This window comes from Hydra vulgaris, chromosome 01 (assembly GCF_038396675.1).
Source record: "Hydra vulgaris chromosome 01, alternate assembly HydraT2T_AEP".
Lineage (NCBI taxonomy): Eukaryota > Metazoa > Cnidaria > Hydrozoa > Anthoathecata > Hydridae > Hydra > Hydra vulgaris.
Window position 1 is genome coordinate 69890583 of NC_088920.1, and position 22944 is coordinate 69913526.

General features: G+C 29.6%; 1 protein-coding gene across 3 annotated transcripts in view; it reads right to left on the minus strand.

The window, feature by feature from the left end:
• The window catches only part of LOC100211449 (calpain-5), a 121648-nt gene that overhangs the window by 49236 nt on the left and 49468 nt on the right, over positions 1-22944 (minus strand). For all 3 annotated transcript variants that reach the window (XM_065789046.1, XM_065789048.1, XM_065789047.1), the window contains 2 exons: positions 18833-19032; positions 8433-8625 (listed from right to left, as the gene is read on the minus strand). In XM_065789046.1, coding sequence (XP_065645118.1) covers positions 8433-8625; positions 18833-19032 — 393 coding nt within the window. The remainder of the gene's footprint in view (positions 1-8432; positions 8626-18832; positions 19033-22944) is intronic.

A 22944-nucleotide genomic window follows, 5' to 3' on the forward strand; every position in this document is an offset into this window, starting at 1 on the left:
TCGTCTAACTACCGTCCCATAAGTCTTCTTCCTATCATAAGCAAGGTTTTTGAATCTTTAAATAACAAACACTTACTTTCTCATCTTGAATCTAATAACTTACTTTCTGACTATCAATATGGATTTCGACCTTCTCGTTCTACAGCTGATTTGCTAACAGTAATAACTGACAGGTTTTGTTGTGCATTAGATAAAGGTGGAGAGGTTAAGGCCATCGCTCTTGATATTTCAAAAGCTTTTGATAAAGTTTGGCATGCTGGTCTTCTCCATAAGCTTTCTTCTTATGGTGTATCCGGCAACATCTTTAAGATCATTGAATCCTTCCTTTCCAAACGTAGCATAAAAGTTGTCCTTGATGGACAACACTCTTCTTCTTATTCTGTAACTTCAGGGGTTCCTCAAGGTTCTATCCTTGGCCCTATACTCTTTTTAATTTACATTAATGATCTTCCAGATATTCTCACATCTAAGGTGGCATTGTTTGCTGATGATACTACTATTTATTCTTGTCGGGATAAGAAACCATCACCCTATGATTGCTTGGAGGGGGCATTTGAGCTTGAAAAGAATCTCACATCTGCTACAGCATGGGGCTCACAGTGGCTGGTGAACTTTAATTCAGATAAAACTCAATTTTTTTCAGCCAATCGTTATCGCAATAATTTAGATCTTCCTATATTTATGAACAGTGATGTACTCGATGAGTCACCTACTCTTCATCTTCTAGGATTAACTCTTACTTCCAATCTTTCTTGGAAACCATATATCAAATCAGTTGCAAAATTAGCATCTGCTAAGGTTGCATTTCTTTATCGAGCTCGTCACTTTCTTACTTCGGATTCTATTCTCCATCTTTATAAATCTCAAATCCGGCCTTGTATGGAATACTATTGCCATATCTGGGGTGGATATTCTAATGATGCCTTTTCTCTTTTAGACAAGGTGCAAAAACGAATCGTAAACATTGTTGGACCTGCTCTTGCAGCCAACCTCCAACCATTATTACATCGTCGTAATGTTGCTTCTCTTTTTTCTTTTCTACAAATACTATAATGGCACTGCTCTAAAGTGCTAGCGTCTCTTGTGCCATCTACTATAATTCATTCTCGTGTTACTCGTCATTCAATCAAGTGTCATCCTTTTTCTGTGACTGTTCCTAAGTGCTCCAAAAACGCTTATTCGTCTAGTTTTTTTCCTCGAACATCAGATCTTTCGAATTCGCTTCCTTCATCTTGCTTTCCTGATTCATATAATTTGCAATCTTTTAAGTCGTCCGTCAATCGTTATCTTGCTCTACAATCTTTATCTTTTCTCTTTCAGTAACTTTCAACTTTAATTAGTGGCTGCTTGCAGCCTTGTTGGAAACGAAGATGTTTAAAAAAAAAACTCTAAAAGTTGATGCTAAAAAGTTTGATAGGAAAGTTCGTGAGGCACTGGAAATACAGTACTAAATACCACCAATGTGCCCCTCAACAAAACGGTATCAATTTAGATGAGGGTCAATATGTGTCAACAAAATTTTGGACACCATTTATGGCGCACTTACGTCAGAAAAAGATGAAACCATCCCATTGACATAAAATAAAACTGCCGTTTTAAAAATTAGATACAAAAAAACAAACTTTAAAGCTGAAGACGCTGGTCACAACAATCCAGCGAAAATTTCTTTAATAAAAATAAAAATAAATTTAGTATCGAGAGAAACTCGTATTAATTGATGATTAATTGATTTCTACATTAAGGAATATATATATATATATATATATATATATATATATATATATATATATATATATATATATATATATATATATATATATATGTATATATATATATATATATATATATATATATATATATAATATATGTATATATATATATATATATATATATATGTATATATATATATATATATATATATATATATATATATAATATATGTATATATATATATATATAATATATGTATATATATATATATATATATATATATATATATATATATATATATATATATATAAAATAGTTATGGCTGAAAAGACAACTCATAATTATTTTAGATAATAACTTATAAATGTAAAAGCTGAATGCTGGCATGCTGTTAGTGTTCCTAGTGTTGAATGATAGTGATAATTCGAAGATGGCTTGCTAAGGACTTTAAATTTTAATTTGTGCTGCATTGAAGCTATGCCTTTCTCAAAAAATAATCTTAATTGCTTTAAATTTTGCAAAGAACACAAGGATAAAATACTTGAGTTCTATGTTTTTGAAAAGAAAAAAGAACACAATTATTTTGAATGTTAAAATGTGTCACCCTGTCATGCTCAGACAAAGCGCAAGCTGAGCTGTTTGTAGCACATAAAGTCAATACTTTAAGCCATCTTGATCACTCTTTAGTTCTCAATACATTGCACCTTATGTTAAGCAATGACCAGCAATTATTATTTGAGGTGCAATCACTGCCATCAGTTGTGCTGGCTTACACTTTTTATAAAAAAGTGTAAATTAAACAAATCATTTATAAATTTGGAAAATTAGTGAATTTGTTTTAAATTATTATACTTGATACTTTCATGCACAGCCATAAAGCAAATATTGTCAAGACAAAGCTCCAATAATTGCAATTATTAATTTTGCCTTATGGTTGGGCAATCACCAAATTTAAACCCAATAAAAAACTGTTGGGTTCTGTTTAAAAAAGAGTTTTAAAATAGAAACCAATCTCACTAGCAGATCTAATAAAAGTTATAATGATGACATGCTGTCACAAAGTAATGTCCAATTTTGGTGAGTCTCTTGCTGCCTTAATGCTGTGAAGAAAAAAGACTGTTCTAAAAGTTCAAGGAGCCCATACAGAGTAAAAAAACATTTCTTGTACTGTGACTTCGTTATTCTTTAATTTTTTTTTGTGTCTTACAAAAACAATTTTTCGCAATAAATACTGGAGAGGGGGATTTTTTTTTTTATTCATAATTGTATATAAATAAATAAATAAATATATATATATATATATATATATATATATATATATATATATATATATATATATATATATATATATATATATATATATATAGTATGGTATGTATAAAAATTATAATGTATAACATTTAATACATATTAGACTCAAGGAGCAAACAGCTATTAGGCTGGCATATAAGTATTTATATTACATTGTTTTCAGTTTAGGATGTTGAATGCTGGATCTTCCTGCCTCAAGGCACGAGCTTCACATGTGTCTCTGTTTTTTATGACTAAGCAACTCATTCTACTATCTCCTAATGAGCTCAAAAACTCATTATAAAGTGCATTATAAAGGCAACACTTGCCTGACAACGAAACCTTTGTTACAGCTTAGGGCTTGTTAATAGTAATGAGGCAATTGCATGAACTGTTAAATAGTGTACTGAGTACTACCTGAGCTTTGAGTCAAGTTCTATAACCAGTTTAAAAAAATGACTTAAATATCAAAAACAATGAAACACAAAAAACCATCGTCATCACTAAGTTCTTTAAATCTAACATTCAGTAATATTTGTGGTCTTTAAAGTACCTTTTCGTTTATTGAGTCTTTTCTCTTGCAAAGTTCACCAGACCTACTTGCTCATTGTGAGACTAATTTGAGTTCAGCTGTCTCATCTTGTGATCTTAGTGTTGATGGTTATCTTCCTTTATTTTTTTAGGACTCCAATAGCCACATGCTAAACCCGGGCATTAACATTTGTAAAAATTCACACATTTTAATCCACAGACTATTCTTTTATGTGCTTTTATTTAGCACTTCACTTGATTGTCTTTCTCTTTTTTCTAAATTGCTCTATTTTATCTCAAGACTCTTTTCGATGCTATTTCTGATTGAATTGACCTGGCTGAAACTACTGGAGAATCTTTAATAATGTCTATGATAAGGGCAAATCTGTTATTCCTCCTCTCTTGCAAAATTCAGATTTCGTTACCTCACCTAAAAACTGAATTGTTTGTTAAGAACTTTTCATCATTATCATATCCTGATTCCACTAATCACATCCTACCTGATATAGCTGATAAACAGGTTGATCCTTGCTTGACATTTGTATTACTTCAGCTTCTTTATTTAAAGTGATTTCCTAGACTCTTCTACAGCTCATGGTTTGGACAATATACCTGTCAAAGTCTTGCAGAAGTGTTCGCCGGAACTGTCATCTATACTCTTAAAAATATTCAACAAGTGCTTATCAGAGTCTTGTTTTCAAGCCTGCAGGAAAGCAGCATCTGTTATCCCTATTTTTAAAAATTCTAGAGAGCAATCTAACCTGTCTCATTTGTCTTCTTCCTATCAAAAGCAAGGTTTTTGAGTCTTTAATTAACAAACACTTGATCTCTCATCTTGAATCTAATAACTTATTTTCTTATCATAAATATGGATTTCAATATTCTTGTTCTACTGCTGATTTGTTAATGGTAATAGCCTATTGGTTTTATCACACATTAGATAGATGTGGAGAGGTTTAGACTACACTCTCAAGAGGTTTAGGCTATCACTCTCGATTTCTAAAGCTTTTGATAAGGTTTGGCATCTTCATTTCCTGTGACTTCAGGACTCTATCTTATAGCCTTTTACTTTTTTTAATTTACATTAACAATCTCCCAGAAATTCTCACATTTAAGTCAGCATTGTTTGCTGATGATACTACCATTATTTATTGCCTTGTCAAAAAGTCAACACTCTCCAATTGTTTTGAGAGGGCATTTGAGCTTGAAAAAGATCTCCCTTCTGCTACAGCATGTGGCTCTCAGTGGCTGGTGAACTTTAACTCAGATAAATCTCAATATTTTTTAGCTAATCCTTATCGCAACAATCTTCAAATAATTTAGATCTTCCTATATTTATGAATGGCAATGTACTCAATAAGTCATCTACCCTTCGTCTTCTAGAATTAAATCTTACTTTTGATCTTTCTTGGAAACCATATATCAAATCCATTGCAAAATTAACATCTGTTAAGTTTGAATCTCTTTATCGCGGTTGCCACTTTCTTACTACGGATTTTGTTCTTTATTTCTATAAATTTGTTCTTGTATGGAATATTGTTGCCATATCTGGAGCGAATTTTTGAATGATGCCCTTTCTCTGTAAGACAAGGTGCAAAAACATTGTAAACATAGTTGGACCTGCTCTTATAATGTGTGCTTCTCTAAAAAGCTAGCATCTCTAGTGCCATCTACAAAAACTCATTCTTGTGTTACTCACCTTGCAATTAATTATCATCGTTTTACTGTGACTGTTCCTAAATGCTCTAAAAATTCTTATTTTACTTTTTGTTTTCTTAAATATCAGTACTCCAAAATTTGCTACCTTTATTTTGTTTTCCTAATTCATATAATTTGCAATCTTTAAAGTTGGCTGTTAATTGTTATCTTGCTTTATAAACTTTATCTTTTATTTTCCAACTCTTTAAAAAAACATTAAAAAAATTATAAAATCTTTAATCAGAACCCAAAAAAAAAAAAAAAAAAAAAAAATATATATATATATATATATATATATATATATATATATATATATATATATATATATATATATATATATATATGGACTTGATATATACAGTATCGGACAAGACGAGTGCAACCAAATAATGCTAATTTAGTTTCTTTATATATAAGTGCTGCATTTTTTCAATTTAGAGAAATAACTATGTAACTGTTTAGAGACAAAGTTCTTCAAGTTTTATTAATCACAAAGTTCATTATTTGTACACGAAAATTAATAAATTAATCAAAAGTATTTAAAAAAAGTTGATTTCCTTCTGGACAAAACAAGTGCAACTCGACAAAATGTTGACCAAGCTGTATTTCGCTATCAATATTTCGTGGCGAATCCTTTGTTGTCGATCATAGCCTTGCATCATAGATTCGATCAGGTGATCAATGAAACTTTGTGGAATCGCTGCCCAGGCTTTTTCGATTTGTTCAAACAGTTGATCCATATTACAAACACCTTCACGATTAATTCTGCGATTGACAATCTCCAACAGGTTCTCGATAGGGTTGAGATCCGGAGATTGAGGCGGCCAATCCATCACCTATAGGTGGTTTTCTTGAAACCACTGGTTGACTACTTTTGAAGTGTGTTTCGGATCGTTTACTTGCTGAAAAACCCATTTTATTGGCATATTCCATTCAGCATGAGATAACATAACATATTTCAGGATATTTTTATACATAAAACGGTCCATTATTCCATCGTTTCGATGTATTGGACCTAGACCGATAGCAGAAAAACACCCCCAGACCATTACATTGCCTCCACCATGTTTCACGGTCTTATGGCAGTAACTTAAATCGAGGCGTTTTCCGGCCAGTCGACGTACACGACAAATGCCATCGCTCCTGATGATGTTGAACTTCGATTCATCACTAAACAAGACAGTTTGCCATTTCTGCATATTCCAGTCAATATGAGATGTAGCAAACAGAAGTCTTTCCTTCTGGTTTTTTAGTGAAATCAGCGGTTTCTTTGCAGGGCGTCGAGAAAACAATCCGGCTTCAACAGCACGGCGTCTGATTGTTCGGTCCGATACAGGCAGCTCTAATTTTTGAATTTCAACTTTTCAAATTTTTGAATTTCAGCTTTTGTATTTCAACTGATGATATCCAGGGATCCTTCTTGACAGATCTGACAATCATAGAATCCTCACCTTTGTTATCTGCTGCCAACTTCCCCGTCGAACGATATTTGGAACATAGTCTTGATACGGTCCATTTTTTCATGCGATATTTATCACAAATACTTTTTTGTGACATTCCACTTACGTAATCGCCAATAATTTTTTTTCTTAGCTCCAATCCAAGACTGTCGGGAGCCATTTTTGCACTTGAAGTCATAAAAATAATAATAAAAAAAAATCACACTTCTCAAGGTTTACCGTGTTACATTTACCTTGTGATGATACAATAATGCTCTGTGGAACACAACGTCTTGGTTGGATGTGGACTGTATTGATGTAATGAAACACTTGTTGTATTTCACTTCTTCTATTGATGTTCTTCGATAAAACACTTCGATAAAACTCACTTCGATAAACTGTCTTGATAATACTGACTGATTGACTTCCATATACTGACTGAATTACATGTCGATTTACATGTCTCTTATACAGTAAAATGAACCTGTGTGAACCTGTTCTGGAAGATTCTAGATGCTTCTTTTCGATGCTTCTGGAAGCTTTTGGATGCTTCTGAATGGTTCTGGATACTTCTGGATGCTACTGGATGCTTCCAGATGCTTCTTCTGAAAACTTCCGGAAGATTCTGCATGCTTCTGGAAACTTCTAGATACTTCCTTTAATTATTAAAAAACTTCCGTGACGTTGACACGGACCAGACTTAAGAAAATGAAACAAACCAAAAAAGTTGCACTTGTTTTGTCCGCTGCAAAATGGCACTTGTCAAAGAAAATTCTGCCTGTGTGCTGTCACCTGTCAGCTGATTGCTCAGGTCATGGCATGCTATGACTCCAGACTCCTGAACTGTTTGCTGTGGTAGTATAGTTTGTTTTGTTTTTAAGACATGTAAAATTAGGAACACTTTTTAGCATTGTTTGATGTTGGTGGCAAATGTTTTGTCCAATACTGTATATGGACTTGATACAAAAATCATCTTATATAACTCATTATTAAATTAAATTTAGTAAGTATTAATATTTAAATTTTCTTTCTCACTTTCATTCCTTTTAATTTTTAGCTTGTAATTATTAAATTTTTTTTTTCTTAAAAATACTTATCTACCATTTTTATTCTTTTTTTATCCTATTTTTTTAATAAAAAAGTATTTTCTTTAAAATATTTTTTTTATTTCAAGTACCAGTTTTTTATTCCTTTTTTTCCTTTTTTTTTATAAAAAAATATTTTCCTAAAAATATTTTCTTCTTTACCTACCAGTTTCTTATTCCTTTTTTTAATTATTAGATTAAACATTAATTTATATGGGTGAAACATAAAAAAAAAATTTACTGAAACAGTAAACAGGAACAAATTTTAAAACAATCTCCGTCATCCCAAGTAACTACACTAGAAAAATTCACAAACTCCAATACCATTAACTAATTAATTAATAACACAACGCCATTAAACTAATTATTATTATTCAACTATCATTAATGCAATTTTTGCATCTGCTAAGGTTGCCACATTTATTTTGCTCAACATTCTTTTTATTTGTGATTCCATTCTCTGCCTCTACAAATCACTTATTTGTCTTTGTTTAGAATTTGTTGTAACATTTGGATTGACTTTTCTAATTAAAACCTATTTTCTTTTAGATGAAGTTCAAAACATTGTAAATATTACATAAATATACATTTTAAAGGTTTATGAATATTCGTATAAATAAATTAAAATAAATTTACATAAATAAACTACATTAAGCTAAAGAAAAATAAATTCTTTTACCTGGATTGAAGCACTAATCATAGACTTCCGTGACATCAACTTGCTTAATTTTACATGTAACAATTTCTTCTCTTCTAAATTATTATGATAATCACCTTCAACCAAATCTATTCTTTCACTTACTCCACCTGTAAAATCAACAAGAGCATCACCAGGATTACCAGATTCAAGTGCTTCATATGAACCAGATAACCTCAAAAATTGATAATCTACTAAATTCATGTTTTAAACACAACATAATTAAGCAATTTCATTAAGCATATTTAGGCAAACTATTTTTCAAAAAGATTTAGACAATACAAATGTTATAAAACTTTTTGCATTGAAAAAAAATCATAAATTGATTAAGTAATATTGCAACATAATTTAGGATAGTAATTGATGTTAAAAAAAGATGATGATTTTAGATTTCACTATTGCACAATACTATATGCTTATTAAGAAAACAAACAAATAATAAAGATTAAGAATACAAATGAATATCATTTAAAAACAATGTTTCAAGCCCAATAATTCAAACCTCCTGATTGATCAGTTTAGGATGAATAAATTAAATACTTTTAATCGTTATAGAGTTGAAGCATTTTGAAAATTTTTTAATCGTTATTAAATCACATTTTACATCCATACACCATTTTACCCCAGTTTTCTTGATATAAAGGCCTATAGATTCTTACCCCAGTTTCCCTGATATAAAGGCCTATAGATTCTTACCTCAGTTTCCCTGATATAAAGACCTACAGATTCTTACCTCAGTTTCCCTGATATAAAGACCTATAGATTTTTATAAAAGTTTTTACTAACAGAGACAAAATATTAACAAGGATTTGTGTAAGAATTGTAGTGTACCCATTAACAGCCCGCGAAATCAGAAAAAATGAGGTCTGCAATAAATTGCTGAGCTTAAACTGTTAGAGATCGACATCAGGTCAGCTAGAAAAATTTGACAGCAAGCGGTTAACATAAAACATAGAAATGAGATAGTAATATTTTGCTGACCTCGAATACTTTTAGGACAGCATTTTCAATCTAAAAGTGCATTTATGAATTTCCTCCATAAGTAATTTTTTTTTCTTGTAAAAGTCTTTGTAAGCAACTTTTATGAAAAGTGAAAATTACAAGCATTGGCTGACAAAGTATAAGCATTGGCTGACAAAGAAGTAAGACAAGGAAACTTTTTATTTTTAAAGGATATTATTATAAATAGATTTTTTTCTTATTATAAAAGTAATCAAAAAACTAAAAATTTTATAAATAAGAAAAATTCTAAGAATGTACCTGATGAAAAATACCTGTATGCTTTTAATGTACCTGATGAACAATATATTGGTTTAACAGAGGGTGAAAGAAAAAAACCTTTTGTTAATGACATGCAATCCTTTAAAAATAAAAAGTATTCAAAAGACACCATGCTGTCAAAACACATATGAAAACTAAAAGATAAAAAAACTAATGATTTTATATTAAATTTATCCATCCTTAAAACAGCACTTGCATATAATAATATTTCTAAAAAATGCATATCATGTCGACTGGAAAAACTTGAAATAATTACACATGTGAACTAAAAATGTTTATTAAACAAAGAAGTATATTTGATTTCCTAATTAAGTTGTTTCTTTAGTATCCTTAATAGTAGCAATAAATCTAGTTATAGGTGTCTCAACAAACTTTTCTTCCTTCGATCCTATTACGAATGAATTTAAACTACTCTGCAACCGAAAAGAATGAGTTCTCTTCATTAAATAAATTTCGTACTTGATAAGTCTGTTGTATAAATTCTTAATGCTGATAGTCAAAAAATAAAAATAATTCTAGAAACTGCTTAGAAAAATGTCTAAAGTTTACTGAGCTGAGAGGTTCTCTAATTAATAGTTAAAACTGGTATAAGCTGTTCATAATAAAATTGAAATTATTATGAACTATAATAATAAGTTGTGCTAATTAATCAATATTAATTAGCACAACTTTCTATAAATATTACTTTTACAGATATTCTATAAATATTACTTTTACAGAATATTAGAACAGAATATTACTTTAACATTTATAAATCAAACGGTTGTAAAAAAGAACAGGTTTTACACAATCAAATGTATTAGGGTGTTCAAAAAAGCACTCAAAGTGGTTATTTTATATATTTTCAGAAATAGTATTAAAAAAATCATACTTGCATATAAATTTAAAAAAAGAGAGAGGTAAAAATTTAACTTTATAATTTGTGTGTAAAATCATAAAATAATGTTTTTTCAGTTTTTACACCTATTTTTTACATATTTGGTAAATTTTTTTATATATACTAGCTCTCGGGATCTGTAAAAAACAGATCTAGGCTTTTAAAATGTATACATCTAGCCAAGTAGTTTCTTTTTCATTTATTGAAAGCTAAAACAAAAAATATTACTTAAATTTTAGTAACTCTTTCATTAAAAATGTTAAATGCATAATTTAAAAAAAAAAAAGTTTTCTTATATTTTCATTTGGAGGAACAAAATTTTCTTTGATTGGAAAAGATGAAAAAAAAGGAAAAAGATGATGAAAGAAAAGGTGAAAAAAATTAGTTTGGTTTGAAGTTTTTTTAGAAAGCAAAACTTCAAACCAAACTTATTTGGATAGTTAGTGCCTTGCACAAAAAGTGCACACAAATGAATTAAAATTGTTTTTCTCTTTCTCTATTCAAACAAAAACTCAAACAACAACTTATTAACGATGTTAATGAATTAAATTCTTATTAGGATTTTTTTTTTTTTCTACTTTTATTTTATTTTTTATTTTTTTTATTTTTAACAATCTTATTAACTTGTCTCTAATTTAAATTTTCTTTAAATTATCCCATCTTTAGTTATTATAATAATAAGCACAATTAATTTAAATATAATAATAAGTAATTATAATAATAAGTTTGAAAATTCATTTGATTCATTTGGTCAATAGTTATAAAATATGTGTCAAACCTTGAAGTCCTATATATAAAGAACAAATAAATTTTTAAAATTTTTGATCTTGGATGATTAGCAACAGAGTATAGAGCAATAAGCAGAAGTTATATATATATATATATATATATATATATATATATATATATATATATATATATATATATATATATATATATATATAAATATATATATATATATATATATATATATATATTTTTATCTATATATATATATATATATATATATATATATATATATATATATATATATATATATATATATATATATATGTATATGTATGTATATACATACATACATATATATATATATACATACATATATACATATATATACATATATATATATACATTAGGGATATGACTTTTTTGCAACCTACTAGGCCTGTATCGTAATTCAATGAACTTTTATGTAAAAAGAACAAATAGATGTTTCATTTTGACATATTTTGAAAAAAGGTCACCCCAAAACCAAAAAATCGAATTTTCAATAGGTACACTTTTGTACAGTAAATGAATATTAAAGGCTGAAGATGTTGTAAGAGTCATACTCCTGTTGTTATTTTATTTGTTTATGCAACATGTACTGTGATATAACAAAAAACATTATGTGATATATAATTATACAAGTATTACAAAATTAACAGTATCAAAGCGTCTAGTACAACAATATACATAACTGTCTGTGTCTATAGGCCTACTGTGTTTAGTACATGGGTCACATGATGCTCACGTCTCATAAAGAGTCTAGCGCTTATTACTTAGAATGAATCGAAGTTGCAGTTTGTCTTTCTTTCTGCAGGAAGTATACAGGTCTTGCATCACCTTGATTGCACGTTCAGCTATCTGATTACTTCGTGGTATGTCGATGACGGATGGCTCTTTCTTCCAGTGATTTTTGAATGACTGCAATGCCTTTTTGTAAGGCTTCAATAGTCATTGTCATTGTACTTTTGACTACTAAACCAATGTTCTGCCCACTCATATGAAATGAACCTGCAAACCTTCTCCAAATTCTTTCTCGCTTCAGGCATAAGAATGAACGCCAGAATGGCGAGAATGGCTCTTGAGTTCCATCTGGCATTGCTCATATTAGGAATGTTCTGAAAGTGAATCAGAGGGAAGTTTCTTTGTTCTTCATAGAACCTAAACACTCTTGTTAAATGGTACAAAAACTTCATATCGTCTCTCCACCCTGATTTATCAAGAATTTCTACAGTTCCATTCACAAACTTATCCTTCAGTTCATCATACTTATTCAACAGTTCAGACACAAATGGGTATTCAATGTTTGGAGATTTGGTATCACCCCCAAGTTCTTCGTCCATCACCAGACGGAGAATCCTGTCTAGTACGTGATGCTGACAACCGATAAATTGTGGTATTGTGACACCCTTTAATTTAAACATACGTTGCAACTTCACAACAACTCCATTTCTCTTCCCAGTATTGACGTTTGTTGTATCAGTAATGATCATCTTAATTGAATTCCACAAATTGTATTCATCAATAAGTTTGGCAATTTTTTCAGCAACAGTTTCAGCTTTGCCATCTTTTAAACGCAGTGCATCAAGTTTCACGTCAGTTCTTTCATTCTGAAGTACAACTACCTGATATTCCTTATCATCTATTCGTTTGCCGTCAAAGTGTAAGGACCACTGTTCCATTTTAAGTTGTTGTATCATTTCTTTTTTTAATTTACCTGCCTCTTTGAATATGGACTTGTAAATTGCTGATTGACTTGGAGTTGGAATATCAATACCTTGTTGTGATAATACATTGCATATTTTAGCAGCTTTCTTTGTGGAAACTCCACTTGATGTAACCATACTTACAGCAAATTTACTTTTGTAGTGCTTTCTAGTTTTTTTCTGAGTGTCCTCATCATCGTCTTTATCACCGTCGTCTTCATCATCTTCACTCTTACTTTTGCAGTTTTCAGATTCAGTACCACTGTCTGTGGTAGACAGGACTTGTGATGTGGAAGGTATTGCTGTTCCAGACTGGACTTTCCTTCTCTTGGAAGGGTGATTGGTTTCTTTACTTGCCACTTGTCCTGTTGAGTACCCCACCTGTCCTTTACTTTCTTTTTGTAGGTGGTATAGACGTTTATCTTCCGAGGATAACCACTGGCCATTCACTTTCGTGATGTCAAATAATGCATTGAGAACATCATATTTTCCACGCTTGACACATTCATCATAGACCTTCAGCACCTTCATAAGCTTTGCTCTTATCACTTGATCAGACACACGTGGAAAATTCAGTTTATTGTCCCACAATTTTGTAATTTCCTTAGAAATTTGGTCTATTCGTTCTTTTCTTCCTTTAACATATGCTCCGAGAAACTGGTATCTTCCTACGATCTGCAATTGAAGTGGTATTCTGGATTTTTCATCGAGTGAATGTTCTTCTACAGCCACGCTTCCTCTTCTTCTGTGTGACTCTTGAAATCTCACCAAATTTTTAGTCCAAGTCTTCTTGTTCTTTGTTACTGTGGTATGACTTTTCTTGTGAGACATCATATAATATTGTTACGACTTTACGGATAGCTGAGCGTAAATATCCGTTTAATAAAGTGGTTTAATTAATAAAATACTTTAACTGTATAGTAATCCAATTATAGTTCGATAATCCAGTCAATGTTGATAACAGTTCGATAATCCAGTCCGTATCCTAACGATAATGCTACAACTACTTATACTTCGTACACTTACAGCGTCTTTAGTTCGCTACAGTAGTTCCTTATTAGCTCAGTTACACGCAGAGTACTTCATAGAACTATTCACATTATCAACACTGAGCTCTGACAGCAGCTCGCTTATATAATTATTTAGAGCTTCCAGAATGTTCTACTAAGTTCTATAATCTTCTACAGTCTGTTACAGTCGTCTATATCACCGTGGTAACACAATGACGTCATCACATAACAATTCCAAGTATTTGCCGGCACACGGCCGTTTCGTTGCCATGGTAACGTGTGGCGTTATATTTATAAATTCATAACAAAATAATGAAATAAATAGAATTAAGCTGAGAATTAAGCTTAAGATTAAAACATCGGTCAAAAATGAATGTATAAAAATGGTAAATCAAATTTTTAATTTGGGGGTGACCTTTTTTTGTTGCAGAAAGCTATTTGGGCCTTTTTTCATGATTTTAGGTAAAAGTTCATCGATTTATGATACAGGAAACATTTTATTTGAAAAAAAATTAAAAAGTCATATCCCTAATATACATATATATATTTACACACATATATATATATACATATATATATATATATATATATATATATATATATATATATATATATATATATATATATATATATATATATATATATATATATGTATATATATATATATATTTATATATATATATATATATATAGATTCTTCCTGATGAACCTACTGATAGTGAAACACAGTGTTGAAAAAAAAGAATACACTAACATAATTTATATATATATATATATGCATATATATATATATATATATATTTATATATGTGTATATATATATATATATATATATATATATATATATATATATATATATATATATATATATATATATATATATATAAACATATTTAAAATGTATTCTACAAAATAGAGTGCTCAATGTACTTAAAAGAACAGAACAATTATAAATTAGTAGAAAATCATTTTTCTCATTTAACACTGTGTTTCATCAATAAAGACTCAATGAATGATCAAATTAATAAATTTTCAATTAATTTTAGGTATAAATTGAAGTATTATTAATTTGATCGTTCATTTCTGATGAGTCTTTATTGATGAAACACAGTGTTAAATAAGAAAAATTTTCCTATCGATTTTCTACTAATTTTTATATATATATATATATATATATATATATATATATATATATATATATATATATATATAAATAAATATATATATAAATATATATATATAAATATATATATATATATATATATATATATATATATATATATACATATCATTATAGTTATATATAATATTTCAAAGAATTCTTTTTATAATAATGTCGACATGTTCACAAATGTGCATAAATTTACAGTAGTTAAGACATTTATGACTTCGTGTGATGTAATTTTCGGCATGAATTAAAATTTTATTAACTTGATACTTGACTGTTCATTTTTGACAAGTCTTTATAGATATATGTTTCTGTGTTCTTGTATGCAATGTATTAAAAATTTCTTTTGCTCCGCCTCAATAATGATTAAACCATGGAAGTCTTGAATTAATTTAACCGCTCTTTTTGCTGTATCATTAACTGCTCTCAGTATCAATAGCTTACTTTTAGCTTCTTGAATCATTAAGCCATAAAGAGGAACTCTTCTTCAAAAAACAGTCATCAATTTTGAGTTGATTAAATAGGAACTTGCTTTTGACAGAGACAAAGTCATTAATGTTTTTCTCTGAATTTAAAACAGAAGAAACTGTTACCAATTGCAAAGCAAACTATAAAAGAAAATTGAATCATAATTTACATATAAGACATACCAAAAAGTGGGCCACAAAGTTCTTCTTTGGATACCATGTAGGGTCTATGGATTTTCTTTAGCTAAGTTAGCAACCATTTTTACTTTAGTTACTTGATCAACATCATTGTCAAATAAAAATAAAACAGACACTTCATCTGTCAAATACTATAAATGTTGGCAAAACTTCTGTAAAGCTGCTTTGGAAATGCTTTTGTCTATTGTTTCATAAGGTTTCATGGACTTTGCATTGGAGCCAGAGTTTTACATAAGATGTCACGATGAACAGACAGACATTTGACAGATCTCCCTTATCCATGTTTGAAATTCTGAATTAGAAGCTTAGTAATGATATTTTCAACAAATAAAGACTCTCAACATCTACCGAGCTTGGTACATAGCACCAGGAGGCTAAACCTTAGAGATATTATTGAAAGCTCAATTAATTCATCTCTAGCTTTTTATTTAGTCAATTCAAATTGGTAGAACTGGTAGCAGCTTATCAATTTCTGAAACATTTAAACAAGATAGTCTTTCTGTACAGGCTTGTATTTTTTTGGCATCAACATTTTTTCAGTTTTCTCAGAACTTTTTATACATTTGAATGTCTGGGCTTATAGTTACTTGGCTGATTTTTGCTTCAAGCACACTTAATACTAGTTTAATACTATTTCATAGAAATGATGACCGCAAGCACAAAGAAGAATATCTTTATCTAATTTTCATTTGAGAAGCACACATCCACCATTAATACAGCCTGTATTTGAAGCAGTAGTATCACAACAGAAAATCTGCACTCTGTCTTGAAGATTCAAGTTGATAATGGCATTCCAAACAGCCTGTGCTTGTTAACTTCTTGATGAGCTGTCCAATTTTGACACAGAAATAAGTTGTTCATTATCATCATACGAAATAACTATTGGGAGGCGTTCTTCTTTAGATTTACATAAATCTAGAGCTACCAATAGTTTGCCATCCTAGTGGACAGTTATCGTATCCAGGATTTTGTATTGAAAATTAAATTTTATAACTTCAGCCCGCTCTCTTTGCATTTCTGTACAAATTCTACGGATTAAGGACTTCCTTATAAAAAAGTCATCCATGTTGTGCCCTAGTGCATCAATAGTAGCTTTAATTATAAATACAGAACCTTGCACACTTAACTGACATCTATCTTACGTTGCAACTAACTTCAGAGTTATGAAACTTTTCCACATACAAGTTTTATCAGGCTGAGAGGAAGCTGAGAGGAAGCTGGGTCTATTTTCTTGAGAATTTTAATTTCAAAATTATTTCAAAATCAGAAGATGAGTTTTTTTGTGATGGTTCATAAGATGAAATTGATATAATTATATAAATGTTATATAAATTTATTTTATTTACGTAATCAAATTAAAGATGACTTAAAAAAACTGTAGCACATCTAAAACAACTACTAAAGATGGATATACTAAAGAAAATATAGTGGATGTTGTTGCAGATGTAAATAGGTAAGTTTAAACTAAATTTGCCTATATGGATTATTGCTATCTATTAACTTTCACTATCTGATAACCTTTGCTATAAGGTTTTAATACCTAGGAAGCAACATATCTTATTATTTTTTAGCCATTGAAGAAGTGCAACCGATGCATCAAAACATTATGGGATTCTTAGAGTAAACCTTTAGGGACAAGACTAGTAAAAAAACCCCTACAGTCAAAAAAAAGGCCCTGAATTTTTTTGACCAAAGCTAAAAACTGAGTGCTGGTTAACTATATAATCAGCGCTTAAAGGAGAACTCATCCTGTCACCAAAAGCACCATTTGTAATGTCAATTTATTTATGTGTAGTCTACTAAAAGAATGTTTGATGGGGGAAACAAACAGGGATAGACATTAACTTGTTAGATCAGGGTTATTTAAACCTAGAGATGAATGGTAAGTAAAAAATTATAGTTTTATCATTTTACTACAAATTATTTTGGTTAACAAATTAAGCCAAAAAAAATAACACTGACAACACTTGGCTGCAGCAGCAGCTAGGAAAAACAAACTTATACCATCCAGTAAAATTCATTCTTGTGTTACCAGTCATTTAATTAAGTCTCATCCTATTTCTGTGACTGTTCCTAAGAGCTCCAAAAACTCTTATTTGTCTAGTTTTTTTCCTTGAACATCAGTTCTTTGGAATTCGGTTCTTCATTTTGCTTTCCTGATTCATATAATTTGCAATCTTTTAAATTGTCTGTCAATTGTTATCATGCTCTATAAACTTCCACTTTTCTCTAGTAGTGGCTAAGCGGAAACACCTAAAACTAATTTTTAGTTGTAGAGCAAATGTTTACACTTTTTTTTTCTTGATAAACTTTAAATTCACTCAAAACCAAAAATGACTAAAAGAATATATATTTTAAAGGAATTTTAAAGTACTAAGATAAGTTATGTTTATTTTGTAAAATAAAAATCAAAAAATAAGTATTGAGCTTATTGAAATTACCAAAACAAATTATTTATTGAGATATTAACAAAAAACATTTTTTGTTTTGCCATTAAACTTCTGATTAAGAGGCAGTGACGTATTCAGACTGATTTTGATCCCAGCATACCGATATGGACGCCTAAATTTTTAGCCCAAACTCCAGCTTGAAGAATTTCAATAATACTTTCATAAATTTGTATAAAGAATTTCAATAATACTTTTCATAAACTCAAAAAAGCACCATTTGTAATGTCAATTTATTTATGTGTAGTCTACTAAAAGAATGTTTGATGGGGGAAACAAACAGGGATAGACATTAACTTGTTAGATCAGGGTTATTTAAACCTAGAGATGAATGGTAAGTAAAAAATTATAGTTTTATCATTTTACTACAAATTATTTTGGTTAACAAATTAAGCCAAAAAAAAAACTTTACTTTACTTTTGACCATCACTGTGGATATAAAAAAAATAAAAATAAAAATTACTTGGCATAAGCTTTCTCTAACAGAGCACTCCAAAATTCATTTTTTGTTTTAGACTTTACATAAATTAGTTCACCATTAATAGTAGGCAGACGGTCATCAATGACAACTTCAATCCATTCTCCAAACCGCCAAAATCTAAATCTGAAAATCCCATGATAGTATTCTTTTTGAAAGGATAAAGTTCTATGATGCGGAATAACCTAAAAAATGTTATATAAATTTAATTCAAATCTAAGTAAATCAATAATAGTAATCTTAAAAAGTTCTGGAACAGATGCTGGCTCAGATGACCTGGAACCATTTATGTATGGAGGACATAGATTGTCTAAGTATCATTTTTTAATTTATGCTTGTTATGTAGACATAATCACTGATTAGACTAATCACACACACAAGGGCGATTTTAATGGGGGTGTGGGTGGTGTCACATTTTCCTTTCAAAGGAGGCAATTTTTAACTAATAGTTGATTTTTTTAAGAAACTAATAGGGGTAAAAAATTTATTTGAAACTTGAAAATTTGCAGACGATAATATTTTGATAGATAGAAAAAAGTTGAATAAGTGTGCGTTAGTCTGCATCAAAAAAACAAAATAAAAACAATATGATGACGCTGATAATGCTTTTTTCCAATTTTTGTGAAAAAAAAGTATTTACAATAAATTGTAGTATTTTTATCTGCATAAATCAAATACTAAATCTCCAGCAGTTTCTTTATTGAATGTTATACAATAAGCCATATTTTTTAAATAGAAATACTATTAAACTGCCTAATTCATTGCCCAAATAAATTCACTTCACAAATAAATTTAATTCACCGCCCAAATAATTTTACATTGTATAATAATATAGACTAGTTTTATTTTTCCACTTAAATAAAAAATTGAATAAAATGGAAAAATTTGAAATAAAAAATTTTTGTCGTTCGACCAATCCAACGTGTCTCCTAAAATACCTCATCAATGGTCTACCAGATAGAAACAGATATAATGGTCTACTAATAGAAACAGTTAAAGGTTCTAATGTTTTTCAATATGTTTGAAAACTTAAATACGTAAACTTGTTCACTTTAATTTTAATTAATGTATCTCAAAATAAAATTTAAATTTTCATAATATATTATTTTAGGTAGCACTTTAGCTTTCAGCTTTAAGATGTGAATTGTTGTTGTTAAAAGACTTTTATGAACTGAAGAAATCTTTTTGCTCTAGGAAGTAAAAAGGTCTTAATAATGTTCTAATTAAAACACCATCACATGTCATTTAGATAAACAAATAGTTATTTTTGCATTATCAGACAAAGATCTGCCTGATATCACAAAGTAAAAATTATTAAAAATTTACTCATCAATGTTAAGCCGTAAATATTTAATATTTTTTTATGTAAGATTCACAAAAGGATTCACTAAGCTCTTAATTTGGCCCAGAAAAAAAAAATCTTTTTTTAAAATTGTTGGTATTCTGAGGAAGATGTTAAACAATGGTTAAGGTAGATTCTGGCTGTTGGAATGATTTGTAGAGATACAGAAAGTTTGATCAGTTCATAAAAAACATGCAAGCATGCATATTACTGCACTAAGAGAAATATTCTCTTGGATTTCTTTGCAAGTACAGTTGATACTTGTATTATTGTAAATAATTGTGATGCGTGTAGGAAGAGAGGAGAAAAAGATGATGTCCCCTAATGTTAGCAAAAAAAACAGCGATTGCGATGTAAAAATCAAAAAAAGAAAAATCTGAAAAAATTCAACAAAAAAAGTCCAAAATAAGAATTGGAGAAACTGATATTGTGTAACTCTGCAACAATGGTTTGTAACTGTCGTTATTTAAATAAACTCATTTTTTAGCAAATAAAAACTTTTTTTCCTAGACAATAAAGTTTTTAAAAATTTTTTATTTTCCACAAAAACATGAAAAATTGAAAAAAACCGAGTTCAACATAATCCTGTTATACATAACCTAATGAGCTGAAACTTAAACTTGATCAATTTGAGCTAAATAACAAAGATTGCAAAAGTATAGTATCTCTGGATTTTAACTTTTGTTACAATATGACAGGCTAGTGTACGCACCTTTATCAACTTTTGAAACAGAACTTTAACAAAGAATAATGTTAAAATTTCATTTTAGGGTCAAAAAGATATGGTTATTGTCATCTAGGGAAGACTTTAAAAATCAACACAAAAATTATTTTCATAAAATGCTACATGTTGACCTAAATATCAATAAAGCAAATAAAAAGCGTATTGAAAAAATTCAGAAATATAAGTTGACAGCAACTGCAAAAATTGGTATAAAGAATTTTTAAAAAAATGATACACTATATTCTGAGATTTTATCATCTTTTATTATCTTTATTTAGAAGTTTCTTTATTTTCTTAATAAGTTAAGAAACAACAAATTTTTAACAACAAAAATGAATCAGGTAAAACTTTTTAGTAAACTATATTGTTTAACTAATATTATAAATTGTTTGCATTTAATAACAAATCTGTGTTCAATTACATGACCTAATGGCTTTTTGTTACTTCAGATTGTGTAGCAAATTTAAACTTTTCTGAAAAGTTTTAATATTTTTTTAACTTTTTTAAATCAAAAGCAATCAAAAACTAGTATATAAAGAATATGGCCAAAAACTAGTATATAAAGAATATAATCAGAAATTTAAGAGTTTTTTTTACTTTTTATATAACTATGGAAAACTATATCACTACGGAAAAAAACACATACTGAAACTTATTAGTCCCTGTGCAATAAGATAATATAATAATAAAATTTGGCGGAAAAAAACACATACTGAAACTTTTTAGTCCCTGCGTAATAAGATATAAATAGAAAGAATAAAAAGTTCTTGACAAAGAGGTAATCCACTGTTATTCAGAGTGGTACCCTCTTATCAAATATAAAATATCAGATTGAACAATTTGTAAATCATTGGTGATAATGACCACACCTCATTCAACCGACTAACTTGCAGCTCTAGCAGCCACCTGGCCAGGCCTAGGTCAAGGTAACCATTCTGATGCTACTCAAAAGCTTGATGCTACAATATCAAAACTAATAGCCACAGTTAGCATACTTCTCACTTGCATATCTGTTCTTGAAACTGAAAATATTACTCAAAAAGCAAATCTTTTTCAACAGCCAAAGTCAGCATCTCCAAGCTTGACCACAACACTTAACTGGGCAAGTGCAGTCAAGTACGGTTCAGAAGCCAGTAAAGCAATTATCACAGCAGTCAACGAAAATGCCAAAATTGTAGAAACAAAATCAAAAAGAGCTATGGTTGCCGGTTTTCCAAAATCCTCTAACAATAATCAGAGGCTAATTTCAGTTCAAAGTATACTTAAAAAACTTAACTATAATGTTGCTTTTAAAGTTGTTGGGCATTTCACAAAAAAAATCAACAATACCACCAGTTTAACTACAATAGCAGCTGAACCAAATGAATTGATCATCATTGAGTTTGACTCGAATGAGCACCACAATGATCTCTTATCTAATGCAAAGCGACTTGCCTCAATAGACAAATTAAAATCTGTCTACATTCGCCCAGACCGTACACCTCTTGAACAAGAAACATTCAACAACTTAAACAAAAAGCGTGCTACAGAAAATGCAGAATTATTGGCAAAAGATTTACTTGACAAACCCTTTCAATTTGTCATCCGCAGCGAAAAAATCAAATGCACTGACTCATCTAAAACAGTCAACATCAATGGAAGAGAGAGGAACCCATTCCTCAAATGGAAATCAGCTGCTGAAACCATTCAGTCGCTCTTAACATCTAGTTCAACATTCTTTAACAAGGTCAGCTCTTCCATCAAATTATCTCATCTTTCGTGCTTCTACACCAATGCAACCTCCCTCAATGCAATAAAACTCATTTAACTGTCCTTACTTGCAGAAAACAACTCTTGACATTATTTTTATCACCAAGACATGGTTCAATGACTAATCAACTCCCTCTCTTCAGAACTACAAACTCTATCATTTAGACTGTCGCAACCAAATTGGAGGAGGTGTAGCTATATACACAAACAGTAAAATCATCTCAAACCAAATAGACCTCCTTTACATTAAGATTTTATTTGATACTATTCAGAACAATTATG